Source organism: Salmo salar, chromosome 13, assembly GCF_965601325.2.
Source record: "Salmo salar chromosome 13, fSalSal1, whole genome shotgun sequence".
NCBI classification, from domain to species: Eukaryota; Metazoa; Chordata; class Actinopteri; order Salmoniformes; family Salmonidae; genus Salmo; species Salmo salar.
In genome coordinates this window covers 19,537,154-19,547,905 of record NC_138303.1, presented here as the reverse complement: position 1 = coordinate 19,547,905, position 10,752 = coordinate 19,537,154, and the positions used below count along the sequence as shown (strand labels likewise).

General features: G+C 42.3%; 1 protein-coding gene across 1 annotated transcript; it reads right to left on the bottom strand.

Moving 5' to 3' along the window:
* Positions 1–7,370: 7,370 nt before the first annotated feature.
* Positions 7,371–10,441, bottom strand: rab5if (RAB5 interacting factor). Its single transcript, XM_014134663.3, has 4 exons — positions 10,131–10,441; positions 9,363–9,466; positions 8,959–9,088; positions 7,371–8,072 (listed from the first exon to the last, which is right to left on the bottom strand). The coding sequence occupies exons 1-4, from the start codon at positions 10,236–10,238 to the stop codon at positions 8,031–8,033; spliced, it is 384 nt and encodes a 127-aa protein (XP_013990138.1). The 5' UTR covers positions 10,239–10,441; the 3' UTR covers positions 7,371–8,030.
* Positions 10,442–10,752: the final 311 nt, after the last annotated feature.

Genomic DNA, 10,752 nt, shown 5'->3' with positions numbered 1-10,752 from the left:
ACTACATAAAGAGAGACCTAAGACAACAACATAGCATGGCAGCAACACATGAAAACACAGCATGGTAGCAACACAACATGACAACAACATTATAGCAACACAACATGGCAGCAGACCAACATGGTAGCGGCACAAAACATGGTACAAACATATTGGGCACAGACAAAAGCACAAAGGGCAAGAAGGTAGAGACAACAATACATCACGCGAAGCAGCCACAACTGTCAGTAAGAGTGTCCATGATTGAGTCTTTGAATGAAGAGATGGCCATAAAACGGTCTAGTTTGAGTGTTTTTTGCAGCTCATTCCAATCACTAGCTGCAGCGAACTGAAAAGAGGAGTGACCCAGGGATGTGTGTGCTTTAGGGACCTTTAGCATAATGTGACTGGCAGAACGGGTGTTGTATTTGGAGGATGAGGGCTGCAGTAGATATCTCAGATAGGGAGGAGTGAGGCCTAAGAGGGTTTTATAAATAAGCATCAACCAGTGGGCCTTGCGATGGGTATACAGAGATGACCAGTTTACAGAGGAGTATAGAGTGCAGTGATGTGTCCTATAAGGAGCATTGGTGGCAAATCTGACGGCCAAATAGTAAAGAACATCTAGCTGCTCGAGAGCACCCTTACCAGCCAATCTGTAAATTCTGTCTCCGTAATCTAGCATGGGTAGGATGGTCATCTGAATCAGGGTTAGTTTGGTAGCTGGGGTGAAAGAGGAGTGATTACGATAGAGGAAACTAAGTCGAGATTTAACCTTAGCCTGCAGCTTTGATATGTGCTGACAGAAGGACAGTGTACCATCTAGCCATACTCCCAAGTACTTGTAAAGGTGACTACCTCAAGCTCTAAACTCTTAGAGGTAGTAATCACACCTGTAGGGAGAGGGGCATTCTTCTTACCAAACCACTTGACCTTTGTTTTGGAGGTGTTCAGAACAAGGCTAAGGGCAGAGAAAGCTTGTTGGACACAAAGAAAGCTTTGTTGTAGAGTGTTTAACACAAAATCCAGGGAGGGGCCAGCTGAGTATAATACTGTGTCATCTGCATATAAATGGATGAGAGAGCTTCCTACTGCGTGAGCTATGTTGTTGATGTAAATTGAAAAGAGCGTAGGTCCTAGGATAGAGCCTTGGGGTACTACCTTGGTGACAGGCAGTGGCTGAGACCGCAGATGTTCTGACTTCATACACTGCACTCTTTGAAAGAGGTAGTTAACAAACCAGGCCAAAGACACCTCAGAGACACCAATACTCCTCAGCAGACCCACAAGAATGGAATGGTCCACCGTATCAAAAGCTTTGGCCAAGTCAATAAAAATAGCAGCACAACATTGCTTAGAATCAAGGGCAATGGGGACATCATTTAGGACCGTTAAGGTTGCAGTGACACATCCATAACCTGAGTGGAAACCAGATTGCATACCTGAGAGAATACTTTAGACATCAAGAAAGTCAGTCAGTTGATTGTTGACAAGTTGTTCCAAAACTTTTGATAAACAGGGCAAAATACAAATTGGCCTATAACAGTTAGGATCAGCTTGATCTCCCCTTTAAATAAAGGATGCACTGTGGCAGCCTTCCAAGCAATGGGAACCGCCCCAGAGAGGAGAAACAGGTTAAAAAGGTCAGAGATAGGCTTGGCGGTGATAGGGGTAGCAACCTTAAAGAAGAAAGAGTCTAAACCATCTGAAACAGATTTTTTTTGGTGGTCAAGTTTAAGGAGCTCCTATAGCACCTCTGACGCAGTGACCGCCTGCAGGGAGAAACTTTGTAGCGGGGCAGGGGAAAAAGAGGGAGGAGCATCGGAGATATTCACATTAGAAGGGGTGGGAGATGAGGAAATGTTGGACGGGCAAGGAGGCATGGCAGAGTCAAATAGGAATCCTGACTTAATGAAGTGGTGATTAGAGAGCTCAGCCATGTGCTTCTTGTCAGTAACAACCACATCATCAACATTAAGGTACATTGGCAGCTGTGAGGAGGAGGGTTTATTCTCCAAGTCTTTAACCATTTTCCAGAACTTCTTGGGGTTAGACCCACAGAGAGAGAACTGCTCCTTAAAAGTAACTAACTTTGGCCTTCCGGAGAGCCTGAGTGCACTTATTTCAAATTTTCCTGAACAAGAGCCAGTCAGCCTGAGTATGCATGTGCCGAGCAATTTGCCAAATGGAATTCTTGAGGTGGAGTAACTCTGCCAGATCACAGTCAAACCAGGGGCTGAATCTGTTTTTAGTTTTCTTTATGGGTGAGTGTTTAACGATACCACTGAAAATATCAAAAAAGAAGGTCCAAGCGTCTTCGACAGAGGGGATCAAGCTGACTCTATACCATTTTACAGAGGCCAGTTCATGAAGGAAGGCTTGCTCATTCAAGTTTTTTAGCAAGCGTCTATGACAAGTCAGGACAAGTCGTTTCACTGAGCAGCCATTACGAACACAGGCTGTTAAACTGTGGTCATTACAGAAAACACCATACTGATACCTATCAGGATTATTTGTAAGTATAACATCAAGGAGAGTAGCCATTTCTGGGTGTTTGGAGTCATACCTTGTGGGAATGGTAACAATCTGAGGAAGATTTAGGGAGTCCCATTGCTTTAGGACTTGGTCAGGTGGTTTAAGCATGTCCCTGTTTAGATCACCTAGAAGGACAAATTCAAACTTAGTGTAAGGGGCCATGAGAACGCTTAGGCAGGGCTGCCCAAACCTCTTCCTGGAGATCTACCATCCTGTGGGTTTTCAGTCCAAACCTAATTTAACACACCTGATTCTACTAATTAGCTGCTCAACAAGACCTTAACTAGCTGAAGCAGAACCACTAAATAAGGATTGGACTGAAAACCTACAGGACAGTAGATCTTCGGGAAGATGGTTGGGAAGCCCTGGCTTAGGGCATTTAGTGTACAGTACAGGCCGGTGCTGATGTTGGCTGATAACTCTTTGTTGACTGTTGCTGGGTGTTATTTGATAGTTTAATGCTTAAAACCAGCAAATCAAATTGTTTGAGGACAGACTTGGTGGAGACAACCGAGCACTGAAGATGTGCCTTGGTAAAGATTGCCACTCCACCACCTTTGGAAGATCTGTCTTGGCGAAAAAGGTTATAACCAGAAAGGTTAACATACAGTGTTCAAAACACTCTTTCTTAACCAGGTCGCAGTAATGACCAACACATCTGGATTGGAGCTGTGAACCCACACTTTCAATTGTTAAATTTTAGGTAATTAGCTTCTAGTGTTAACGTGCAGAAAACCCAGACTTTTACGAGAACAGAAATCAGTGCAGAAATCATTTACAGTGCATTTGGAAAGTATTCAGACATCTTGACTTTTTCCACATTTTCTTTTATTAAAGAAAATGTATATATTTTTAATGTTCTCATCAATCTACACACAATACCCCATAATGACAAAGCGAAAACAGGTTTTTTGAATTTTTGGCAAATATTTTAAAAAAGGAAATACCTTATTCACATAAGTATTCAGCCCCTTTGATATGAGACTAGAAACTGAGCTCAGGTGCATCCTGTTTCTATTGATCATCCTTGAGACGTTAAATAAAATACAAAAAAAATTAATTCACTTTTGACTTTAATTTGAATAATAGCTGGATCCCTTTTAACCATTACAAAGTATCTGAGGTGGTAGGTGTGGTGAAGTTCTCAGAGCCTGAGGCTTGCACCAAGGGTAAGGCTAAAGATGAGTTTGTGACAGCATAAGTTATGTTTTTGGAAAAAGTGGACTCTTGCCTTATCTATTTTGTTTCAAGGTGGGTGAAAACCAATTTGGGTACTGTGGAATCGGTGAGGATAACCAGAAGTGGTCTTGTGAGGTGGTGATACAACCAGTCAGGATGCTCTCGATGGTGCAGCTGTAGAACGTTTTGAGGATCTGGGGACCCATGCCAAATCTTTTCAGTCTCTTGAGGGGGAAAAGGCATTGTCGTACCCTCTACACGACTTTCTTGGTGTGTTTGTTGGGAATGTGGACACCAAGGTACTTGAAACTCTCGACCTGCTCCACTACATCCCCGTCGATGTGAATGGGGGTGTGTTCGGATCTCCGTTTCTTATAGTCCACGATTATCTCCTTTGTCTCGTTCACGTTGAGGGAGAGGTTGTTGTCCTGGCACCACAATGCCAGGTCTCTGACGGGGCGGCCCGTCAAGAAGTCCAGGATCCAGTTGCAGAGGGAGGTGTTTAGTCCCAGGGTCCTTAGCTTAGTGATGAGCTTTGTGGGCACTATGGTGTTGAACGCTGAGCTGTAGTCAATGAACAGCATTCTCACATAGGCTCTCCTTTTGTCCAGGTGGGAAAGGGCAGTGTAATGTGCGACTGAGATCGCGTGATCTGTGGATCTATTGGGGCAGTATGCGAATTGGAGTGGGTCGATGGTTTCAGGGAAGATGGCGTTGATGTGAGCCATGACCAGCTTTTCAAACTACTTCATGGTTACCATCGTGAGTGCTACAAGGCTGCTTGAAACATGTAGGTAAGGGAAAGGTTGAAAATGTCAGTGAAGACACTAGACAGTTGGTCCGTGCATGCTCTGAGTACAAGTCCTGGTAATCCATCTGCCCCGCGGCCTTGTGAATGTTGACCTGCTTAAAGGTCTTGCTCACATCGGCTAAGGAGAGTGATCACAGTCGTCCGGAACAGCTGGTGCTCTCATGCATGCTTCAATGTTGATTCCCTCGACGCAAGAATAAAAGGCATTTACCCTGTCTGGTAGGCTCGCATCACTGGGCTCGCATAGTTTTTTTACATTGTAGAATGATAGTGAAGACATCAAAACGATTAAATAGCACACATGGAATCATGTAGTAACCAAAAGTGTTAAACAAATAATAAGATTAGTAAGATTCTTCAAAGTAGCCACCCTTTTCCTTGACAGCTTTGCACACTCTTGCTATTCTCTCAACCAACTTCACCTGGAATGCTTTTCCAACAGTCTCAAGAGTTCCCACATTTCCTGAGCACTTGTTGGCTGCTTTTCCTTCACTCTGCGGTCCAACTAATCCCAAACCATCTCAATTGGGTTGAGGTCGGGGGATTGTGGAGGCCAGGTCATCTGATGCAGCACTCCATCACTCTCCTTCTTGGTCAGATATCCCTTACACAGCCTTTGGTCATTGTCCTGTTGAAAAATTAAATGATAGTCCCACTAACCGCAAACCAGATGACATGGCGTATTTCTGCAGAATGCTGTGGTAGCCATGCCGGTTAAGTGTGCCTTGAATTCTAAATAAATCAGACAGTTTCACCAGCAAAGCACCATCACACCTCCTCCTTTATTCTTCATGGTGGGAACCACACATGCAGAGATCTACCTACTCTGCATCTCACAAGGACACGGCGGTTGGAACCAAAAATCTCAAATTTGGACTCATCAGACCAAAGGTCTAATGTCCATTGCATGTGTTTCTTGGGCCAAGCAAGTCTCCTCTTATTATTGATTCATACAGTCTCCTCTGAACAGTTGATGTTTAGATGTGTCCGTTACTTGAACTCTGAAGCATTTATTTGGGCTGCAATTCCTGAGTCTGGTAACGAACTTATCATCTGCAGCAGAGGTATATCTGGGTTTTCCTTTCCTGTGGCCGGTCCTCATGAGAGCCAGTTTCATCATAGCGCTTGATGGGTTTTGCGACTGCACTCAAAGAAACTTTCAAAGTTCTTGAAATGTTCCGCATTGACTGACCATGTCTTAAAGTAATGGACTGTCGTTTCTCTTTGCTTATTTGAGCTGTTCTTGCCATAATATGGACTTAGTCTTTTACCAAATAGGGCTATCTTCTGTATACCATCCCTACATTGTCACAACACAACTGATTGGCTCAAACGCATTAAGGAAAGAAATTCCACAAATTAACTTTCAACAAGGGACACCTGTTAATTGATATGCATTCCAGGTGACTACCTCATGAAGTTGGTTGAGAGAACACCAAGTGTGTGCAAAGTTGTCAAGGCAAAGGGTGGCTACTTTCATGAAACTCAAATATAAAATATATTTTGATTTGTTTAACACTTTTTTGGTTACTACATTATGTGTTTTCGTAATTTTGAATTATTCTACAATGTAGAAAATAGTACAAATAAAGAAATACCCTGGAATGAGTAGGTGTCCAAACTTTTGACTGGTACTGTATATAAGATACTATACTAATAATACAATGGGCTAATCTCACATGAATACTCCTGACCTTTCAAAACCCTTTGGTCCCACCCCTCTGATGTTCTCCTCCAATTGGTTTTGAGGAGGTGAGGACACAACGAATTGCAAATGAGTCTCCCAAAATTAGGAATTTCTTCTCCATGCTATGGAGACAGTTTATTTGAAATCAGAAGACTATGCTTGCAAGATGATGTACTCGTGACAAGGATGTGCACACACTTGAGTCACCTGTACTGTACCATTCATATTCAAAGAACTGCACCAGTGTGAATGCAGAAGATTTTCCTCAGCAAAAAAAGAGTTGACATGCTCTTAACAAACACTAAAATCAGTGACACAGCATCTCTTTGAAATTGGATGATAAACAAAGCCCATGTTTAATGTGATTCCCAAATCAGAAAATACAATACTCTCAAACCAACCATGTACCTGGTACAGTAGTGTCATTACAGCCATCTGGCACAAACAATTAATTGAATTAACTATAAAATACTGAAACGTATGTTACATCAACCAAGATATAACAAAGTAGTACAAATAAATCAGTTTAATACAATGCAGATTGAGAAAAGGGAACATTTTACAGAATTTACAGATGTTTTAAATTAATCATCTCAGAACATTAGGTAAGACTATTTGATTTGGAAGCTATGTGTGAGGGAAAAACAAAACAAGTTGAATTAAAACCAATTCTGACTGCTAGATACAATTACTGCCATTACTGAGTGAAAAGACAAACAATAACAAATTATGGCTGTAGAACAGTTTTAGCTTAAAAGTTGGACAGAGTTCCAACACTTCAGAGATGGTTTCCTTCCATCTCTCCATGAAGATTACACTGATCTAGGCTGGGTGGGTCAAAGATATACAGAGAACTCATCTTTGTATCTGTGCAATTATAGCGTTTGTGACAGCATGGGCAGCGCGATTAATGCAATCTCCATTTTTAAGTAGTCAAATTTCTTTACAACTGGCTAATCCCTTCTGATGACCCGGTTGGACATTACTCCACCAGAGTCACGAGGAGGGATCAGCCAATGAAGTTAAAGGTCCCACCCAGTTGATTACATTAAAATGGTGGTAGCCCTCAATGGTGCTGCCCATGCAAATACAGCCTTTTGGCCACTAGAGGCCTCTATCATTCTCTATGGGATGGGTAGGTGGAAACAATCTGCCTGAGCACTTGCTTTCATCAACTCATTTCTGTCAGATCTGTGATCAACTCTAGAAAGTTAAGGACAAATACAGATGGATGGAAAGGTTGCATCGCAATAGTCAAAAAATACCTCTTCTTCTCATCCCCTTTATCTGCATTGATATGAAATAACTGGACAGGTGAGAGCAAATTTCTAAATGGCATCCTCCACATTCCCTCACCAGTGCTGTGTTTACAGGTCAGTTCAGATAAAGGAAAGGAGATGAAGCCATGTTAAACTATTGAGATGCACCAATAAAATATTCGAACAGAGCCATAACTTAATGTTAACCTGATGGTCTTACAAGGTCATTCATGTCAAACTATGGCTCCCAAAATGCACTGCATACAGACGGGTCCTAGGTGCGGGTGGTGACACACCAGAAACTGTGGAGTTTTGCCGCTTTCAAAGCAACTCGGAAACTCTGACATTTCCGATTTGGAAACTCATTGTAGAAAAATGAGCCGTTTCCCCACTTGGAAAATATCCGAATCAACCAATAGGAAGCTCTACGCAAAAAAAAACGTATGTACATTTTAACTCAAGAGGTTCCGAGTTTCCGAGTTGTCTTAAAAACCATTTCTAAACACTTCATGTCTTGACATTTTAACTTCAACTGAAATGTTCATATTTTTCTCAAATGGATTGGATTCCCCTCAGGTCTTCAGTCATGATGAAGCGCTGTGTAAAATATTATCCACACCACCTAGAAAGAGTGAGGGTTAGCCATGGATAAAAGGACATTTTCACATACAGTATCAGAAACTGTTACAGATGCAGATTGAGAGACTTGTGGCTATTTTCAGTTCTTGTGAAAACAGTGTTTGTTCAACTCTCAGGGTACTGAATCCATGCAAAAACACTCAAAGAATGTATCTTGCTGTGCAGGTTCTTTTTACATCACAGCATTGTAATATCCAACTTAACTCTTAATAGATCACGTATCAGGCTTTACTTCAAATCAGATGGGGGCGGCAGGTAGCCTAGTGGTTAGAGCGTTGGACTCGTAACCGAAAGGTTGCGAGATTGAATCCCTGAACTGACAAGGTGAACATCTGTCGTTCTGCCCCTGAACAAGGCAGAACAACCCACTGTTCCTAGGCTGTCATTGTAAATATGAATTTGTTCTTATTAACTGACTTGCCTAGTTAAATAAAGGTTAAAAATATATATATATAAAAAAATAAAATAAACAAAGTGCGTTAGTGCTACTGCTAACCAGGAACAAAATCCAAAATCATAGGAGTCACAACTATCGCTAAATGCCGACAACCTAGCGAACGCTTGATTAATCTTGAGGAAGAAGTCACCGAGGAGGAATGGCTACTCAAAGACCAGTGTGTTTGACGGATTAGTATTTGCATTAATCTTGACTGTAACAAAAGCCACGACAACTTCCGGGCCCCATCTTCACAATGTCAATGTAGCTAGCTAAAATACAAAATCATAGGAGTCTCAGCTATCGTTGGCACTTGAGACAGGGCAATCAGATCCCTCAACAATCTCTCCATGATTGGTGACCACTGACCACAAAATAAATACTGCCTGGACCATTACTTCCACAGAGGTTCAACAAATGATTGCGTGCGTACCAGGAATAATGCAAAGGATGTCATGAAGCCTTCTTTGGTGAGTTCCCACGTTCCTCCGTATTCCTCCTCATCCACCTGCTGAAAGCTGCTGAAGTACACATACAGGACCCCCGCGTTGATGACACAGAATCTGGAGGACGAGAGGGTAGTGTTAGACTGAGATGGAGTCGTCGTTGTTATTGAAGTTAAGGCACAGTTATAGTTGTTTGGGAAAAAAACAGGAAGGGAACAAGGGAGAGGGAAGCTATACACAAAGATGTTACTGTTGTAGAAGAAATGATTTAACACTGCAAGAGGTAGTTGTTTTGAGGGGATGTATCGTAGAAAGAGATGCATTGAACCTGTGTACTCTCCTGGCCCTGCAGGCCCACTGAGTGCAGGAGAGTAGGCGTTATGATACTTACATGGCTAGTCCTAGGAAGCCTTTTAGTGGTGCAACACCCCATATCACTCCAAGGATGAGAGCGATAATCTGTCGAATCCAGTAGATCACATCTAAAAACTCATCCTGGAGAGTAAGCAGAAGAAAAGGATAAACGTAAGTGAGTTCTTTCAAAGAGGAGCAAGTAATGTCATAGTCACAATGATGAAGTATTCTATATTTATCCACTGGCAAGTTTCCCCTGCAGACAGTATCCAGAAATCTCCACAAATTCATGTACGAGTGAAGTGTAAACAGTGGTACGTTTCAGAGCTGCTGTGCTAAATGCCGACAACCTAGCGAACGTTTGATTCATCTCGAGGAAGAAGTCACTGAGGAGGGGTGAAGCTAATGGCTACTTTCAACCGACCAGTGGGTTTGACGGATTAGTATTTTGCGTTAATCTTGACTGTAACAAAGGCCACGACAACTTCCGGGCCCTATCTTCACAATGTCAATGTAGCTAGCTAAAATACAAAATCATAGGAGTCACAACTATCGTTGGCACTTGAGACAGGGCAATCAGATCTCTCAACAATGTCCCCAGGCCAAATAGCTAACGTTAGCCTACCCCGACGTTACCCGATCCTGATTCCTGGTGACAGCCAGCTTTCTCCGTTAGCATGCTGGTTAAAGTTAGCTGTCTGGCTAATCAAGTGAGGGCCCAATATGAAAACGCTAAATATCCAGCTTTGTTCAAAATATACATGAAAAACAACCATATAGTTATAATCAGATGAGCTAAACCAACCTTCTCTTCCCACACAGCGGTACTATTTAAGACTTTGCTCCATGTGGACTGCTTTACGCCCCCATTGGCGAGATGAACTTCTTCTTTTCTCTTTGAACCGTTCGTCATTCTCCGCGGTTACCCCCTTGCTCTGCAGACGTTAAATGAAGCTCCGCGTGCAACACACCTTACAATTATGTTATTATTATACGGTTCCCGTCGTCTATTTCAATCGATTATTATTGTCAAATGTTTACAAAGGGCTAAAGGAACCACCGCATTGCTGACCCATCAGACTTCATGCGCAGGAAGGACTTGACCCGAAATTAGCCTGTCAGTAAGAGCCAATAAGAAAATGCAACGTTCACCCGACGGACAAGTTTCACACAAAAATAAAAGACAGCGCCCTCTGGAGGTGGAGTGATGCTATTGCCTCTTTCTTTTTGTCTTTCTGGTTTTGTTTGTACGGCTGATCTGGACTTTGAAATTATAGAGATGTGTTCTAATCATAGATGCAGAGCAGTATTTTCAGTGGCTTTGAGTATGGCTGATGTAGATTATGGGATGGAGGGTGTCCTTTCTTCAATGTGGAAGTCTTTGGAATAGATACTCAAGCTTAAATGCAACTCACAATGTATCACTA